The sequence below is a fragment of the Anopheles coustani genome, chromosome 2, assembly GCF_943734705.1.
Source record: "Anopheles coustani chromosome 2, idAnoCousDA_361_x.2, whole genome shotgun sequence".
Lineage (NCBI taxonomy): Eukaryota > Metazoa > Arthropoda > Insecta > Diptera > Culicidae > Anopheles > Anopheles coustani.
Window position 1 is genome coordinate 57836546 of NC_071289.1, and position 18037 is coordinate 57854582.

At 44.8% G+C, this 18037-nt stretch overlaps 5 protein-coding genes across 6 annotated transcripts; 3 read left to right on the forward strand and 2 right to left on the reverse strand.

The window, feature by feature from the left end:
* Nucleotides 1-3287, forward strand: LOC131264703 (uncharacterized). The gene is made up of 4 exons (XM_058266974.1): nucleotides 1-21; nucleotides 582-735; nucleotides 845-966; nucleotides 2181-3287. Exons 1-4 carry the CDS (start codon nucleotides 1-3, stop codon nucleotides 3285-3287), a joined length of 1404 nt encoding a protein of 467 aa, XP_058122957.1.
* Nucleotides 3288-8061: 4774 nt separating this feature from the next.
* Nucleotides 8062-10851, forward strand: LOC131266784 (cytochrome P450 302a1, mitochondrial). Its single transcript, XM_058269430.1, has 8 exons — nucleotides 8062-8178; nucleotides 8452-8658; nucleotides 8727-8809; nucleotides 8886-9129; nucleotides 9205-9431; nucleotides 9495-10013; nucleotides 10086-10408; nucleotides 10492-10851. The coding sequence occupies exons 2-8, from the start codon at nucleotides 8573-8575 to the stop codon at nucleotides 10606-10608; spliced, it is 1599 nt and encodes a 532-aa protein (XP_058125413.1). The 5' UTR covers nucleotides 8062-8178; nucleotides 8452-8572; the 3' UTR covers nucleotides 10609-10851.
* Nucleotides 10852-10921: 70 nt separating this feature from the next.
* On the reverse strand, nucleotides 10922-12596 carry LOC131266794 (large ribosomal subunit protein eL14). Of its 2 annotated transcripts, none has more exons than XM_058269440.1 (4): nucleotides 12574-12596; nucleotides 12094-12195; nucleotides 11615-11809; nucleotides 10922-11285 (listed from the first exon to the last, which is right to left on the reverse strand). In XM_058269440.1, exons 1-4 carry the CDS (start codon nucleotides 12574-12576, stop codon nucleotides 11070-11072), a joined length of 516 nt encoding a protein of 171 aa, XP_058125423.1. In that variant the 5' UTR covers nucleotides 12577-12596; the 3' UTR covers nucleotides 10922-11069. The 2 variants fall into 2 exon arrangements, with proteins under 2 accessions (XP_058125423.1, XP_058125424.1); XM_058269441.1 differs by lacking the exon at nucleotides 12574-12596 and adding an exon at nucleotides 12518-12560.
* A 1170-nt stretch (nucleotides 12597-13766) lies between these two features.
* LOC131266793 (ceramide-1-phosphate transfer protein) lies at nucleotides 13767-14960 on the forward strand. The gene is made up of 4 exons (XM_058269438.1): nucleotides 13767-13872; nucleotides 13971-14111; nucleotides 14189-14400; nucleotides 14545-14960. Exons 2-4 carry the CDS (start codon nucleotides 13996-13998, stop codon nucleotides 14838-14840), a joined length of 624 nt encoding a protein of 207 aa, XP_058125421.1. The 5' UTR covers nucleotides 13767-13872; nucleotides 13971-13995; the 3' UTR covers nucleotides 14841-14960.
* Nucleotides 14961-15377: 417 nt separating this feature from the next.
* On the reverse strand, nucleotides 15378-17517 carry LOC131264705 (solute carrier family 28 member 3-like). The gene is made up of 6 exons (XM_058266975.1): nucleotides 17443-17517; nucleotides 17206-17359; nucleotides 16193-17144; nucleotides 15790-16117; nucleotides 15543-15723; nucleotides 15378-15477 (listed from the first exon to the last, which is right to left on the reverse strand). The coding sequence occupies exons 1-6, from the start codon at nucleotides 17515-17517 to the stop codon at nucleotides 15401-15403; spliced, it is 1767 nt and encodes a 588-aa protein (XP_058122958.1). The 3' UTR covers nucleotides 15378-15400.
* Nucleotides 17518-18037: the final 520 nt, after the last annotated feature.

An 18037-nucleotide genomic window follows, 5' to 3' on the forward strand; every position in this document is an offset into this window, starting at 1 on the left:
ATGTGGCCTCGGTGCGAGTTAGTACGACTAACACCCACCCACCCACCGACGAAAGAGTACTCCCCACGCAATTGGCCTCAACCTGATCGTTTACGGTCTGTCGGGCGGCGAGTCATTACTTCTAGCCTCTTTTACCACTTGGCAGGGTCTTCAGGGTTTAGATCAAAATCAGCCAACTCCGAGAACTCGAACTAAAAGTGTAACACCAAAAGACCGGGTGCCGCTTTTGGGTGTCGACAACACTTGCCCCCACCATTGACTTATGATCACTTTGTGACCCTGCTTCCTTTTGCGCGAACCCAAACCTTCCGAATACTCTCCTCATCCAAAGATCAAATCCGATGGCAATCCAAATTCGGTCAACGATCCATTGAACCCGTTTGTCTTTTAAGTTCATAGCACTTCACCGGAGGCCGAACTCCCACGGAGACTCTTTGGGGAACTTGCTTTGAGAGAGTCTCTGTTCGATGACGGAAGCAAACCACTCTTTGCACCAGAACTGTAGATTTATGTCTCCCGATCCTAACGGTTCCGGACGTTTTCATTTATGGACATTTGTTTGGGTTTGACTTTCGTTTCAGGTTTACCTGGAGGGTGCCAACGCTTCGTGGGGATCGCCCGAAAGCAACCAGTACCACATACAGACCGACGAAGGTCCGGAGCGTTATTTCCGCTACCAGACGGATAACGGTCAGTTCCGGAAGGAGAAGCGGTTGCAGGATGGTACGGTGATTGGTAAGTGAATACAAGAAAATGACTACAAGTTTAAAGAAACAGTATTTCAGCAATCCATAATTCGAGATTTTAATTCGTCTTTATTATTTATTTATTATTCCACCCGCAGGAACAGATGCTTGGATTGACGCGTCGGGCTACTTACGACAGAACGACTACATCGCCGACCACAAGGGCTATCGGATTCTGAAGTCGAAAACGGTATTCGTTGGCCGGGATCGACCGATTCAGGTAAGGAGAATAAACTTTATCGATTCTGTTATTTTATAGAAAATGTAGGAAGAAGAATAAAAAAATTTTTTTTCGGTATTTACATTCTACGACATTCTTTAATAATGGTCAAATTGTTAATTTATAAGTGTTAAGAACACAATATCTTACATATTTGTACCAATTATGATCGAAACACGACTTTCCTTCTAGAAATCATCTATTTGCACCGTATAACATTAAAAATGGATGTAAACAAGCGTATATTTCTTCCGAGTTGGTTGCTCCTATAACGGTGGTATGGTTCCTATAGTTGTGGTATCATGTTCCTATAGTGGTAATAGCGGTTGGAAATGACTAAGTAAATTTTGACTGTGACTTATTTTTGAAGCAAATTTCAAACAGAATGGGCAAAATACTCATAATCCAATGCATTGTCCTGGTCATAGACCGATGCATTGGCCTCATAAACCTCTTATACACCAATGCATTTTGCAGCGATTTATAGCCTTAAGGAAATCCTGGCATACCTGATAAATTCTTCAGAAATCCATCATATTAGTACAACCTGTGGAGCCTTAAGTTTTTACGGAATGAGAAGGTTTATCGTTTAAACACTTCGCAGAAGATCAAAGAACATTTCATAGAAGAACAAATATCTCCATAGTATTGTATTTCGTCGTAGAGCTGGAATTTTGTTCCACTACAACCACTATCACAGAGAGCTGACCGTGTTTGAACTTTGAAGGATGGAAAAGTTGTCTTAAACAATTTACTTTGAACGTTATAAATGCGTAAACACGCACGCACAAAACTAAAAACACTATAAAGAAATAAATTTATTTAAGTTATTTATAAGGTGTAGAATATCGTTTAAATAGGTTTTTTTTAATTAATACAGCTGCAGATTTTACGATAATGTTGAAAATATGTTTTCTAAAAGGTTAATAATTTAATTGTTGAGGAAAAACTTTCAGATGACAACAATTGTATTTTTATTTGTATACATAATTTTATCAACATTAATTTGGCATACAGTATCATGATTGCAAAAATGAAAATTCATTCATTTAAAGTTTGAGTCGGATTATAGGAAAGAGCAAAGTTTTACGCCGAAACACTTGTTTTTGAAAGAATGAAATGAATGAATGAATCTCTTTTGTAAACCAATATTTTGGAAGAAAATTCTCACACGTTAAAAGCATTTTTATGGTCCTATTCTTCCCCTCTTCCAGGATGCTATCAAGGTGGCCAAAAATAAGCCAGCAGATTCGGGTGTCCTGGTACCATCGGATCCTTCCTACGAACCTCCGGCGCCTGCGTCCCATCCACCTCAGCATCAGCATAGTCCACCACCGAACCGTCCCATCGCCGTCGTTCCCTCGACTCCCACCCCCGTTTCCGTTCACTCAACACCATCCTTGAATGCGGTCTTCATCCGGCCTCATTCACAGCCGGTCGCGTCCAACTATCTCCCTCCGACAACGGACCACCAATACTTGCCCCCTTCATCGGTGGGTGCTCCTCCTCCAGCCAGCAGATACTACCCGACGGTTTCCGCGCGACCACCGGCCCTCGACCTTTATGTCCCCTCAACCACATACACTCCTCTGACCGGCAACGAGCTGTCTTCGACTCCCATCGCCGTATACGCTCCTTCGTCCACGCCGTCGCCATTGAGGGACAGGTCGGAGGCCCATCTACCACCGCTCGTGATCTACAACCACAACGCACCGTCTGTTCCCGGATCCGATCATGGTGGGTATGTGGCGGCAACAACCTACAACCCACCGCACCGGCGAAGGAGACCTCACCCAGCCGAAAGGCGCCGTCGGCCGTCGTCAAGTGAGCCGATTCTGATCAGCTCCTCGAGGCCCTACGTGGAGCACACCACCCCACCATCGGTGCATCTCAAACCGCTGGCCGTGCAGCTGCAATCGATCGAGTCCGGCAACGAGCTGCTCGAGCACTCTCAACCCTCGTTCAACCGCGATCTAATCGATCCACCACCGCAATCCGCTGGCCAGTACCAGCGCCGATACTACGGCGACGTCGTCGTTCCCGAGCAGGAGGTAACCGTGCGGAGGTCTGGCGAAAGCCACCCGTACGATGGCGTGGCCGTCACGAACGATGGCTTCCGGTATTATTTGCCCCGGCAGTACCACGAGGAGCGCAACTCGGGCAGTGACACCCGGGATGGTTCCTTTGGGTACATCGATCCGTTCGGGATTCGGCGCGTCGTGTACTACAACACCGGACCCAACAAGGGTTTCGTCCACCGGAAAAACAACCGCTTCGTTGGGTTCGACGCGACACCGTACGACCCAAGGCCGGTCGCGTAGAACGCTTGGTATCATCCGTTCGCTTCCTTCGCCACACTAACACCCGGGTCTTGCGTCCCAACTGAGGATCAATTCCGAATACCTCCATTATTTATTTCCCATTAAAAAGGCCCACGTGAACCTCATAGTCGCACGGTGCGTGCTTGAAGGAATGTCTTCAACGCCTCCGTATCACCCGACCTAGCATAGATTTCACCATGACCAGACGAACTAGATGCAATTAACATGAACTACCTTTTCCTCCCTCTTGGGCCAGGGTCGGGCACGAGTGTCCGCATGGAAGAACAAACCGAGGACGACTATGACTTTGAAGCCGAAGGCAACGAACGTAGGCTGGTGGACTCTGTGCGGCCGTCCGTGGAATGGGTCGAATTGCGAACGGAGATCTCCCGCGATATGTAGATTTGGTGGGAGGCTCATGAAATTCGATTGCACTTAGCTCACAGGCGACGATGACCTCGCCGGCGGTTGGGCTGATTGGTTTTACAAATCAGATTAACGAAGCGGGCGCCGATCTCCCGCCAGACACTTGAAGAGATCGTCACGTTGCTCGGACGAGAGGGCAAAAGAACTTTACTCCACCGGCAAAGGTGAAGTATCCGAAGAAGTGCAACTCTCCACAATTTCATTTAGAAAAAGATCACATCGACATCGATGTCTCTGCCATTTCGTAGCGTTTCGGCGTTGCAGCTTCCATCAAGCTAAATTGTGGAAGCGAACTTATTTCTTATTTCAACCGCCTGAATGATCAATGGCGGCAGTTCATTTTGGTAAACTCAATGGATCCATCATAATACATTTTTAAACTTCTTTGCAAAGGTCATTTACAGAACCAAATGAAGTCATTTACAGGTGACACCCTTCCCTTGTTGGTGATAGATCTTGATTACTCTATTTGATTTGATCACGATCACGCTTTACATTATTTAAATGTCATTGCTTGCTAGCAAGTTTCCCGTGGCGTTTGGTAACCACGAATGTGAAGGCGTAGGCACATACTTGATGGTCATTTATCTTGAACATTAGCAAACTACTCACACCATTACATAGATGAGATGTTCGATTGTCATAGTTTACATTTTTGAATCAAAATTAACTCCCCATATGAGATGAACCTTATTTTATTTGTTTGACCGGGAAACATTCCACGACCCCCGTGCCTGGCATAAGTCAACAGCAACGTGTTCATTGTCAACGTTTGTCTTTCCGTTTATTTTACCCTCTCTAGCCCACAAGCCGTACGGTTAGTTGTACTTTTGCAAATTGCCATAATTTTAAGCGTAGTCTAATGATAAGTTTTAAGAGTCGCAACTAAGCATGAGCTACGGTGGATAGTTTTTTTTTTTTAACTTATGATGATATAGTAACGTAATATTCCACTCCTTCTCCCCCGATTCCGTCTTACTTGCTTTTCCTGTTTCAAGATAAAAATCTTCAAAATCCGTTACGTCATATCGTACCATAGGAAACGAAATGCTTGAAGAAGTAACCAAGCTATAACCAGAATTTTACAACAAATTGCCATACCAGCTTGAAGTAGAAGCACGCTGTTAGGATATATGCAAAACAATGCGATATATGAAGGAGCAGGGAATCTGCGTTACACCACGTGTGTGAGTGTTTTTGTTTTAGAAACGATCGCAAGTAAAACGCACTTCGATCCGAATACGCTTTGCTTTAACTACTCACACCTCAGTACCGTAACGCTTGCTCGTATGCCACATTTCTCCGGCAATAGATCTTCATTTCTAAAACCGCTTTTTTATTCCATGCTTCCGAACCAAATCACATCCAAAACAAAATCGCAAATCAAACAGCAAGATTCCATTTCATTGACATTGACGTTAAATGGCACCGTTGAGGAAACATAAAGTAAGGATGCACATAAGAAATGAACTTCCGTTACGGAGAAAGCCGCACTGTTCCGTCGTAGCCAATACGGCGATAGTCAACATGGCGGTCATGTACGAGCGTTTGAAAGCCCCTAAAGATGATATTAAAACCCCGATAACGAATAGTCGAACGAGCTCCAGTGCAGCGCAGTAATGTCGAGAAATAAAACGAAAGCTTGCTGTTAGTGTTAGGTAGTCACACATCAGAGACGAAACATCGCTTCCGGAAAGTTACCGGAAAATGGTAGGTTTCAATAAAGAGAACGATCTGATCGAGAGAATTCATGAAACACAGTGAAAACATGTTCAGTGACATGGTATGTTTAGCGCCTATCCGAAAGCCCTACGGGATCATGAAATCAGGTTCCTTCCGGAAGCGACCTTGTTCACCTCTCCCACCTTGCGTTCGTGGATGCCACAGTTTTTGAGGTATAAAAATCTTCCACGGTTGTCAATTCCATCGGCAAACGCGAATAGTTCTCACGATGGTAAGTATTGAGGGTAAAGTTTACAGGAGTACCTGTCCTGATTCACGTTGATCTTCACGCAGAGAACGCTTCTTCCTGTTGGGTTGTTGTTGGTGCTGGCCCGGGATATACTGGCCGCCCCTGGTGGTGATCTCCCAGCTGTCCCGCCCGTACCTTCCTTCGTAGAACAGCTGGCTGTGGTAAACTATGGCACCGATGGTCCCGTCGCGGTCACCACACACATCGAGAACGCAGCCGGTGACAAGCTGGACTTCAATGGGGACCACTTTTTCGGGCGTGATCAGGAAAAGCACGACTTTAATCGGCAGGCACACGTCAATCTGGAACGTGTTCGATCGCAGGTTCCTGATCTAAGACGTTTCTTGGGAAGATCGATCGTGAAACGTGAGGGATATCCATATCCACCGGCTGTGGTACCACCGACTCACTACGAACCACCACCAACAAGTCCTCCACCGACCACCACCACTACCACCACCACCACTACAACCGAGGCACCGCCAACGACAACTCCGGGAGTACCTCACGAAGTGTACGGACTTCCCCCTGGGGAGCCGGAATCGAAACCTTGCGAGTCGAAAACCTGGGGAGATAGTCCAGATTGTGTCGTAAGTGAACTGTTGCCCCTACTTCCTGTAGTTAATCTTCCAGTTGTGCCACCAGTGGAGCAGAACAACGAAGAAGACTTGTCAGGGAATACCTGGCAGGAACCAGTTAAAACTTCCCTGTACGAACTCACCGAGCTTGTCGGGAACGTCTTCGAGGGGGATGTAGGGGAAACTACTGACCCAACTGATGACTCCACACCAAGTGTCGTCGCTTCCGGGTGCTCAGACTGTACCTTTTCTCAGCTTCCCGAGTTACCAGCGCTTGTCTATCCAGTTCTCCCCGCTAATCCCCCGGAGACGACTCTGCCGACAACTGTTGCTCCTCTACCGGAGCCGCAAGTGCCAGATTGTCTCCCGCTGGAGTTCCTCAAAACCCAACCCAAAGCACCATTGCAAACTGTGCCGTCTGTTCCCAGGGAGGCTTACGACGAACCAGCGCTAGTCGATTTACGGGGAGCTCAGGACAGGAAGGAAACCTCAAACGTGTTGTCTACGCAGTCGCAGGTAATCCTTGTCCGCGGCATGGAGCCATATCCTGTGCTGAAAGCGAAGGAAAGTCACCATACCACGCAAGGAACATCACCATATCGTCAAACCAAGCAGCGTGGTTCGGTACGGTTTGTTCACACTTTCAAGCGAACGGACAACAAATTTGGCAAGCTGAACGACGATGAAGTGGATGGACTTACTGGAGGAGAGCAACCGGTGGAAGTGAATCAGTATGTGCTGTGTACCGTTGATTGCTACGCGCTGGAGGAGAAGGTCCGGGCACCCGAAACACCAGCCATGGAGATACCGAGCGATGGGCGATTGTGGTAGAAGAATTAATTAAATTTTAGTGTAAATGTGTTCACTAGAAAATGGTGACTTGAGAACATGGATTTACAACTTGTATGCAAGTAAATGTGTTTAATTTTTAAAGATAGCCATGCACTAATGGAGTGTTTTTTAACTGTCAATGGGTAATCAATGCGCACAATTCACCCAAGCGAAGGTAAAAAAATGTTAAGGCTAATTAATACTAAATTCAGTCGAAATATGTTTAACAACTCATACGACTTACGGCCACTTCTTCTACAATATTCGATCCTACCACTCTGCATTATCAAAGTTCAACATGACCGGAAAAGAAATACAATTTGTAAAGAAGCCACATAGATTAAGAGTACATGTGCGTTGAACTTATGCAAGGTTATCATAAAACTGTACATCTTAAAATTAGACTAAATTGTTTCTTGCAAAATTATGCCCCTTTCATCCATTTAAAAATTATTACAATCTCCTCTCTTTTACCTTTACAATAACCACGTTTTCGCGAAATACAATATCGATAAGCAGAACTGCTTCATTCTTGACCCAATTCATTAAAATTGATCTTTAAACAAATGTGGTTTATTGCCACCTACATGATATGCAAATATCAACGATCCGGAACTCTGTCACGTTGTTCGTAAAATAACTTCATCAAATTGTTTGGCTATTAACACATCCACCTCCTCCTCCCTCTCCTGATCATCGTCACAACAGGAACAGTTAAGCCAAGACAATTTTTCTCTGCTTCCGTCCACAATAGCAACAAACTCTCCCTCCTCTGTCCTACAAATGGCGATCATATGATCGTGGTGTTCTCTCTCTCCCGAGGGGCGCGTTTCGCTTTTCTTGGATCTTGCTCACGAATGTTTTGACTCATATGTTATTATTCAAGGTCAGTCAAATGCGTGCGCCTAGCAATGCATTCCACCGCCAACCCGCGGACTCTACCGATAGATCGCACCGAAGATCGTTGCTGTGGTGTGCGTGTAAGACATTCGCGGTCAGTTTGGAGCTGGCTGTATAAAAACGCTTACAATGCGTTACGTGCTCGCATGGTGGAGAGATCAACAATAAACATAACATAATGCCGGTACTACGGAGAGAAACTGAAATGTGAAATCAATCGATAAACTAACATAGAAACTGGTTAGAATCCAATTGTTAGTTTTATATTTGAAATTGTTGAAAGCATCGAACGCACATTTCGCGCTATTGGATCCGCTGGATGCGGACGTAGGCAATGTGGATCACACAGATTTCGGGTCGAACATTAGTGTGCGTGCGGTCGAAGGGCTAATCAACTGATCAATCGGACATTTACCGAATGCATAGGCGTTGAGAGACGATCTTATTTGCTTTCCAGGCTTGTGACTGGCACCGATTATCGCTACGTTGGATCTTTCAGTGAACCGGCAGGGCCCGACCGGTGATCAGTACTTTTCCCGTGTCGATCTAGTAGAGAGACCTCACATTGTGCAATAACAATGAATCTTCCCCGAGGACGTGCGATCACCAAGCTGCTCCGATCGCCGGTCGTACAAAAATGTCAACTTTCCTCCGGCAGCGTCCGGTATGCAGAAAACAGGGCCTTCAAGCTCGAACATTTGGTAATAGAGTTTGGTTAAACGCTCATTTCAGGGGTGTCAAAGGATTCGATGAAATGCCTGGACCAAGAGGCCCACTCGGTTTGGGTAACCTGTATCAATACCTGCCAGGGATTGGTGAGCATAAATCTTGTAATGGCTTACAGTTCGCAAACCACGAAACTTACATTAAAATCGAATTGCCCATGCGCAGGACGCTACAGCTTCGACGAACTGCACCGTTCCGGGGAGGATAAGTACGCCCAGTATGGCTCGATCGTTAGAGAAACGATGGTTCCTGGGCAGGATATAGTTTGGCTGTACGATCCAGCCGATATAGCCACCATCCTGGACGATCGCACACCCGGCATTTATCCATCGCGTCGTAGTCATACCGCACTGGAAAAGTATCGAAAGGATCGTCCGAATGTGTACCGAACGGCGGGACTTTTGCCGACGTATGTTCAAGGATAATTGAAAGGCATGAAAGTTTAATTTAAGATGGAGTTTCGTTTTTCGATGTTTGTTTTAAGGAATGGAATAGAATGGTGGAAAATCAGATCAGAACTTCAAAAGGGGCTTAGCTCTCCGCAAAGCGTACGAAACTTTCTACCTGCCACCGACAAGATTACCAGGGAGTTCGTGATACGGACCCAAAAAATGCTGAAAGATTCGGCCCAAACCACCCAAAACGATGACAATGCAGACGGTGTCTTGATGGAAAATTTTATGCCGGCCATCTCTCGCTTAAACCTGGAATGTACGAAGGTGGCTTTATTCGAATGTTGAATCGCTCGAAAAATTACCTTCTTTTCCGTTGCAGTGATATGCTTGCTGGCCTTTGACGTGCGGCTCAATAGCTTCTCTGAGGAGCAAATGGAACCAAACTCACTGTCGAGCCGTCTGATGGAATCGGCTGAAACGACCAACTCCTGTATCCTTCCAACTGATCAGGGCTTCCAGCTGTGGCGCTACTTCGAAACGCCCACCTACAGACGTTTGCGTAAAGCGCAGGAATTCATGGAGAAGACGGCCGTCGAGCTCGTTTCGGAGAAGCTGCTGTACTTCGACGAAGATCAGCAACGTTTGGCCAGTGGCGAACATGGTTCCAAGTCGCTGATGGAAGAATATTTGCGCAATCCGAACCTGGAGCTAAACGATATCATTGGCATGGCAGCCGATTTGTTGCTCGCGGGGGTTCATACAAGCAGCTATACCATCGCCTTTGCGCTGTACCATCTCGGACGGCACGCAAGCACCGTCCAGGAACGACTTTATCAGGAGGCGAAAGCAATCTTACCCGATCCACGCGATAATCGAATTGGAGCTGCCGCGTTGGGTTGTAAGTAAATTCGAATGACAGGATACTTTCACACCAAACAACTTCAAACAAAATTTACCCTATTCGATCAAGCGGAAGCGTCATACTGCCGGGCGGTGCTAAAGGAAACATTTCGACTCAATCCCATCTCGGTCGGCGTCGGGCGGATCCTGAACCGTGATCACGTTCTCGGAGGATATCAAGTACCGCGTGGAACGGTGGTTGTAACGCAGAATATGATTTCCTGCCGGCAAGAGACATTTTTTCGCGACGCGGATAAGTTCATCCCGGAACGTTGGGTTCGCGAAACGAGGGAACCTGTGAACCCATACCTGGTGCTTCCGTTCGGGCACGGAATGCGATCATGTATTGCACGTAGACTTGTCGAGCAGAGCATGCTAGTGTTATTGCTAAGGGTAACCAACCATCAACACCGCTACCGATTGAGACGAACTTCCCATTTACCAAATTTCTCCATCAATATTTCTTTTCGTTACAGCTAGTGCGTTCTTTCGAAATTGAATGGGCCGGCACCGTTCCAATGGACGTGAAGACGAAACTTATTAATCAACCAGACCAACCCATTAAGCTTCGATTCAAGCCGAGACCAAAATAAACATGGGAAGAAAATCTATTTCAATGTTATGATACGATGCAATGCAAGCATAGTAAACGGATTTGATAAATTACAAAATTAAATTATGAATGGTAAAAGTTAAATAGCCTACAGAGGAATTTTAAACCATTTGCTATTTAAAGAAAGAATACGAGAAAACCTCATAATAAACTGAGACGATTAAGAACGATAGCTTTAGATCAATTTGCTTTAAAATAAATAGAACAATATTTATGCCATATCTACAAATTGATCGTCAACCTGCTTTTTGAACGAGCCGCCATCCGAAAATAAAGAAAACCGAGACCAAACGTGTTGTGTGTTCTTTCTTTACTTTCTCCACAGAATGTTCCACGCTTTTGTGTTGATTTTAGTCTGAACGGTTTTAATAATTATATATTCCCCACCTGGAGTCGATGGAAACACACACCCGACGACGCTCAGCATTCCCCTTTAACCGCTCACTTCTTGGCCGCAACCTTCTTCTTGTCATCCTTCTTCGACACACGGTTGCGTCGCTTGGGCAGCGGTTTGGTGCCCTTGACAGGCTTGCCGAACAGCATACCGTTGCTGACAACCTCGCGCTTCAACTTCTTGTACTGCGCGGTCACGATGCGGTTGCGTTCGCTGCGGGCCAGGCGGAGCTTGAACCGATCGAAATCGTTCATGTGGAAACGCTACACAGAAGCAAAGAAGGTAACAACGTTAAAGATACTGACAAGTAGTAAATACGTTAAAGGCGCCGGTGTTTTATCTCGCCGATCGCGCAATTTTGCAATTCTACCCAATTGTTTTACACTCGAAAGATTGATTGAATCCTTTTTCCTATTTCAGAACAGTAGTTAGCTTCATATTTGTATCAGCCGGCATTTCCTATCATGTGTTTAGTTAAGAGGGTTCATCACGGTTATGGATCAGATTCACGAATTTTTCGAGCCATACAAATCGGTGGAGGATAAAACCGGATATTGCACGATGGACATACGGATGCACTTGAGATACCCACCTTATACTTGGCGACCGCACGTTCTTGCCATCTCGTCTCATTAAATTTCTCCTTGATCTTCAAGTCCTCAAGAGCTTTACGGACACTATGTGTCCTAGCGGTGAACGGGAAGCGGACACGGAACTTCGTCAGATGCAGATGGTTCACAGAGTACTGCTGCCGTGGTACACCGCTGGTGGGGCCATCAATCAGTACCTACATCCAGATGACGGTGAATGGAAATGGATGAACGACGAACAACATTAGTACAGCGCTACAGCAATCAAGAACGTCTCAAATAACTCGTTTCATTTTAACGCGAAGGCTTCAGATTTTGGAAGAATTCTTCAGTTTGTAATCGGACGGCTCTTCCTAAGATAATAATAGTTTTCCGTAGAAAACATCATCACTGAAGCGAAGGTTTGTATTTTATTCGCTCCTGCCTTTTAGGTGGACGGCTAAAATGAGAGTCATCCGAAGACGATTGGCACAACACTTACCCGATTTTGATCAATCACGTTGACGATGCATACTAGACGTCCCTTGTACTTTCCAACGGCGCACTTGGCGACGCGGCCAGTTTCCACAAACCTTTTGAACGGCTACAATCAAGTGAAGAAAACTTTAGTACGTTGTTGACAAGGGTTCGCATCAATCCGCTCGAAGCCGATGTCGTTAGAAAACGGTGAAGTTAATTGCAAACCCGATTCGGCTTTCACACTTCCCCATGGGCTGGTGGTAGGGTAAGCGTTCCCAAAAGCAACGCGAACAATTGACAGATAAACATGTGGCACAGGGCTTGCGGTTTCCTGTAATATTGACCGATATTCACAGCCCACCAACGCCACTGAAGTCAACTTCACCGGCAATATCATTTTTCTGTATGGTATTGCACATTCCTTGAGTAACAGCGCGTAACTTCACCATTTTCTACGACAATTCTCGGAGGAGCAGCAGAGAAACAGAACATCACAGCTTACCATCTTGAACCGGAAAGAACGTTGACAGCGGTCCTATAATCGCAGGAAAATAATGGCTGTCAGATTGATGTGATTAGAGGTGGCACTTTCTTGAACCCCGAAAACTTGCTTCCAGAAAGGGCTTTTAGAAAATTGATAAATTTTTAAAATTCAACAAACTTCGAGACTCATTACTGAATTTGATACAAAAATATTGGTAAATATTTTAAATACATTGCAATTAAGTGGTTAAACACGTACGGGAAAACGTTTTTAAAAGGCCTTTTTAGTATTTTCGCTGGTAACGAAGTATTGAAACATGTGTTGTAAACTAAAGGAACGTTTGACAAAACTCCGTAAACTGTGATTATAAACTCATGTTCCCACAAATAAGGTAGTCCCAGCCAGCATTATCTGTCAAAAACATAGGCGAGGGCGAGTAGAAGGAAAATCCGTGCTTCCGTTAGACCCGATTGCGGACCGTCACCAAAAATTGACAGATATTGCTGGCTGGGGTGATTTTTATAATCAAAGCCTATTCGTGATCAAAATAAAAGATAAAGTGTTTCGTTTCGAATTTATTCATATGAAAATTGGTCGATTCAAAAGTTAAGTTTTGCTGTAAAAATGTTTCATAAATTGTGTGTCCTAATCTAAATCCCCAGAATCCCATTCAGAATCCGATAAAAATAGTCTGGTCCTGATGAAATAGGTTTGGTTGGGTAGAACAACTCAGATAATAGACATTCTACTGTATTTGTTTGTAAAAAATTGGTTCCAGGAATTTTTCTAGAGCTCAACTTGCAAATTACGCAAAAACCTCAATACATTGAGTGATGGATCCATTGATGTCCATTGGATATTCTACCCAGCGTTCGATTTGAGTATACTTAAATCAATTACATTGTCTCTAGATCGACTAGTTATGTGACTAATTCGACTCAAATCATTGTGAGTCGATTCAAACAGTTTTGGATCAAGTCAGAATCGAATCAAATCGAGTCCCAAATCAATCAAATCTGATTCGAATCCTAATCGAATCAAATCTTTAGAATCCGTCAGATAGGATTCGAATCTTTAGAATCTGTCAAATGGGATTCGAATCTTTAGAATCCGTCTAGGGATCGAATCTTCGAATCTTCCGAATCCCGATTCTGCCAGCAACAAACAGCTGATGGCAGAACCGAATAAGAACAAAAACAACAACAACAAAAAAACATTGTAGTAAATTGTCTCGACCAACAAAGCAAAACTTAGCCGAAAGAGGATCTTTGTGTTTAGTGTGTGGACGATTGCGAGACGCTGCTGACGATAGCACCGGTAGCTAGATTCTGCACGTAATTTATCTCGTATCAACAACATATCTGCTCAACTCAGCTGCTTCGTGGAACGTTCGTTTTTCTTTCGGACCACCGTAGCCTTGATTTTTCACGCATCGGAACAATGTCGACGGAAAAGTTTGATCTTCATAAGGTGCACGAAAAGTTCACAGAAAGCCTCACGGGAGATGACGATGTCTACGTGGACCAATATCTGGAGGCGTTCAAGGAATTATATAAGTAAATCAGCATCTTTCCCCCTTCCAAACTGCCTCGATCAATGATGGGTTCTGTTCTGTTTTGGTCGTTCGCGCCAGATTTTTTCAGCTCATGGGAACGGTGTTCGGATTCGTGAGCAGTGACGTCAAGGAGAAGGTAGAGATCCTGGAAAAGCTGCGTGCGAAGGAAAATGCCGAAAGTTTTCTCACGATCCGGACGATGATGGAGTACGAACGGGAATCGAATTTGCTCAGCAAAAAAGACTACGTATCCGGCAGCCGAACACTGCTACGGCTTCACCGTGGTTTGGGTAAGTGCATTCGCTTCCACGTACTTGTGAATTATCTTATCGTGCTAACGTGTTCCATTAAAAGCTATCGTCATGAGCCACGTTGGCTGCATCGCATCACTGCTGTGATATCAATTAGCGATAATTATTCTCTCGTTGTTACAGATTTTATACAGGAGTTTTTGAGGCGCCTAGGCGAACTCGATGGGGATGGAAAAACCAACGGAGTTTGCCAGGCCGCTTACAATGATACCCTTGCTCAATTTCATCCATGGCTCATACGGAAAGGCGCCAACGTTGCAATGTACGCTCTTCCAAATCGGGACCAACTGTTAGATAAGGTATGCATGGATGCAACCATCGCGATAAAACTGTTGCCGGACATGCTATCCGTTACACGGGACGTATACAATCGCACTCAAGATCTCTACACCAAGTACGACCTGCACGGGTTGCCATGAACGGTTTCTTTTTCTGGTTCGGATCGGATCGACAACAAATGTTAAGATTACGCTTAGTGGGTACGTTTTGTTTTACGCGCTTTTAACTTGTTTTACAATTGTCGATTTAAGTTAGTCAATGTTGTAACATAAAGTATTGTACATGTTGTATTGACCTGCTTTAAAACCCCCCGACGTTAAACAAAATACCAATCAAATAGCTGAAGAGTAATGCTTAGAGCATAGGAATATGATATTCTTTTGTGGACAGAATTCACGAAAAATATGCTGAATTTGCCGGACCGATTTGTCGCAAAACAGTGCTTAAGATATTGTTGCTAAAAAAAGGTGCATCGTTGTAATATCACTTGCTCAATTTACTTACACAAAAAAAGAAACATATTAAGCAAGAATCTTAAGGACATTAGAATAGTCAACGATAAAGACCGCTTAGATGCCCTACATTCCACACCCGCTTAAGACAGAAAAAGTAATAAGAACAATTGTAATGGTTTGCTTGTTGGCAAATAAATTGAACAACGTCGTGACAATATATAAACCGCCATTTAAATTTATTCATACTAGAATGTTAAATTAGCCGGTGCTCCTAGTGTCTGTTCCTGCATCGCTATAGATTGTGAATCATCAATCAATAGACCTGGAAGACACAACAGTACGTTGTTACTGTGAATATATCTTATGTCTAAGGCATTGCATACATACCAGCAATACACGCTGTCATGAAACAAGCGATCGAACCAGCAATAAAAGAACGGAAAGAAACGGATGTGATGGCACTTCGTCGTGATGGAGCCATTGCACTAAGAGCTCCTATCATTATGCCCAGTGAGCTTGGATTGGCAAAGCCACAAATGGCGTACGTTGCGATCGTAGAGGAACGGCTCTAATCAAAGGAGGAAAACAACAGTAATGAGTAATTGGGCTTGTTTGTCGTCAATTTACTGCTCACCGTTACGGTTTGATTTTTCATCAGGGCTCCCAGTTGCTGATAGGCAACGAATTCGTTCACAACCGTTTTGATGCCAATGATTTTACCGACGTGCTCGCTGTCCTTCCACGAAACTCCCATCACGAACGCAAGCGGGCGAAAAATATGCCCGCAGAACCACTCAAGCGATACATCCTCTATGCCGACCAGCATACCCAACCAGCCGAGCAGGCCATTAACAAACGCCACGAACGCGACGAACGCAATCAGATTCGCGATGATGCCAAGGATCAATGAGGTGGCTGCATTTGCCCCGTTGCAAGCAGCATCGACAATGGAGGTGTCTGTTCTGTTAATACATAGAAAATTAAAATGTAACTTAATGAAAGTTTTAAAATATCACTAATACCCAAGAGATGCTTACGATTGCTCCATTTGAATATTATCCGTGCTTGTTTTGCTTTCCTCCACTTCCGGATAGATGATCTTCGACACACAAAGAACGGCCGGCGCCGAAATAACGCTGGCCGTAATGAGATGTCCTGGGCTGGCGCCAAAGGAAATGTACGCGGCCAGCACCGTCCCCGAGACGGTCGCAAACCCTGACGCCATGATGACATGAAGCTCCGAGTGCGTAAGGTCCTTCACATAAGGTTTGATCATCAGCGGTGATTCACTCATGCCGAGGAAAATGTTCGACGCAGCCATGATGCTTTCACAAACGGTCGTGTCCATGATGGACTGCAGAATCCAGCCAAGCTTCAACACGAACCATTGCATCGCCCCGACATAGTACAGAATGGAGATGAAGAAACTGAAGAAATATATGACGCTTAGCACGGAGAACGCAAACACCGAGTACTTGTTGATGAGCGCATCGCCATAGACAAACGAGGCTCCGATTGACGAGTAGTGCAGGAATGTGTCCACTTTCGCTCCGATGCAGGCAAAAATGCTTCGTCCCACATCCCAGCGGATGCATAACAGACCAAGCAGAGCCTGTACGAGCAGACCAATAAAAACAGGCCGATAGTTGATCCTTTTCGGGTGCTTCGAACACAGGAAAGAAAGGCCAAGCAAAACAACCATCCCTGTTAGGGACATCAGCCGGGACGCATCATGGCGGGAGTCAAAGTAAAGGAATAGCGCGAAACCGAGCAGCACGATCGCGCCCACGATCGCTTTTGTCGTCTTCTTATGGAATATGTTCGATAAGGTTGTTTTTGTAGGAGACAAAAACCTGCTGACTGTGGATCCCATTCTTGGCTTGATCAACCAAAAATACAGCAGCCCCGAGTAGACAAATGCCAGCAGAAGAACCAGCATGCCGTATCCATCACACCACTGCATAGTACAGTTGGTGCTGCAGTCTTTTTCTGCAATAGAATAAAAAATAATTACAAGGCCTTTTCAAGGACAACGGAGTGTGGGCTTTACCAAGATAAATGTAATGGTGGGTAGCGAACGCAAAAAATACTGTAACGGTGCCATTTATCGCCGTGATCGTTCCGTATCGCCTGATGCTGGAAGGTTTATTCTCTCCACGTGGCTGTGATTCGCTTTCGTCGAGGTTAGATAACGCTATTGCTTCCTGTGGGAATTCCAAATCAAACAAACTTGTCACTTAACCTGCTGAAACGATGGAGAAGTATCTTATAAGATCGTGTTTCATACCGTTGATTCTGTCGCGAACCTTACAGAGGGTTGAGCATCTTCCGTGCTGTGGATGTATTTTTCGTTCAGTGCCATGTTGTGTAAACCGTATGAGTTGTAAACAGTTCTCGAAAATGATTGATATCACAGTTTATAAGTTAAACATCACATTCTTCAACCACTATTCAAGACCCGGATGCACTGGGGGAGTTTTGTTATTGTTAGTATCCACTCTCTACTACCGTGCAGTGGCGTGCATATTTACAAAACTATCGCTTAACATTTCCAAACGTGCAATAACTTGAATGTTCTAGAGACGTGCTCAGTATTCACAGCAATTATTTTTCAACGCGAACTTTTATGTGTATTTTATGCTTTTTTTAAATGAAACTTCACATCCGTTTTATGCACTGACACTCTTTCGAAAACGTCCCAGCGAAACACTGCTGGCCGAATGGCTCACGCAGCTGTAACCTGTGTTTGAGCAACGAGTGGAGATGGTAAAAAGCCCCAAAACGTCATCTAAAACCATCACACAACCTACGACAAAGTTGGGGATTTACACGCATCACTGAAACAAGTTTCTGTCTACCTAACGTGCCGGCAAGTGTGCCAT

Coding starts and splice junctions, on each gene's coding strand:
- LOC131264703 (XM_058266974.1), top strand. CDS start 1: ATGTGGCCTCGGTGCGAGTTA. Junction 736..844: donor GCAGGATGGTACGGTGATTG/GTAAGTGAATAC, acceptor TTCCACCCGCAG/GAACAGATGCTTGGATTGAC. Junction 967..2,180: donor GCCGGGATCGACCGATTCAG/GTAAGGAGAATA, acceptor CCCCTCTTCCAG/GATGCTATCAAGGTGGCCAA.
- LOC131266784 (XM_058269430.1), top strand. CDS start 8,573: ATGAATCTTCCCCGAGGACGTGCGATCACCAAGCTGCTCCGATCGCCG. Junction 8,659..8,726: donor CTTTCCTCCGGCAGCGTCCG/GTATGCAGAAAA, acceptor CGCTCATTTCAG/GGGTGTCAAAGGATTCGATG. Junction 9,130..9,204: donor ACGGCGGGACTTTTGCCGAC/GTATGTTCAAGG, acceptor GTTTGTTTTAAG/GAATGGAATAGAATGGTGGA.
- LOC131266794 (XM_058269440.1), bottom strand. Junction 11,810..12,093: donor ACGTGATTGATCAAAATCGG/GTAAGTGTTGTG, acceptor ATCTGGATGTAG/GTACTGATTGATGGCCCCAC. Junction 11,286..11,614: donor GTGCGGTCGCCAAGTATAAG/GTGGGTATCTCA, acceptor GCTTCTGTGTAG/CGTTTCCACATGAACGATTT.
- LOC131266793 (XM_058269438.1), top strand. CDS start 13,996: ATGTCGACGGAAAAGTTTGATCTTCATAAGGTGCACGAAAAGTTCACA. Junction 14,112..14,188: donor GCGTTCAAGGAATTATATAA/GTAAATCAGCAT, acceptor CGTTCGCGCCAG/ATTTTTTCAGCTCATGGGAA. Junction 14,401..14,544: donor ACGGCTTCACCGTGGTTTGG/GTAAGTGCATTC, acceptor TCGTTGTTACAG/ATTTTATACAGGAGTTTTTG.
- LOC131264705 (XM_058266975.1), bottom strand. CDS start 17,517: ATGGCACTGAACGAAAAATACATCCACAGCACGGAAGATGCTCAACCC. Junction 17,145..17,205: donor CCACCATTACATTTATCTTG/GTAAAGCCCACA, acceptor ATTCTATTGCAG/AAAAAGACTGCAGCACCAAC. Junction 15,478..15,542: donor CATGACAGCGTGTATTGCTG/GTATGTATGCAA, acceptor TGTGTCTTCCAG/GTCTATTGATTGATGATTCA.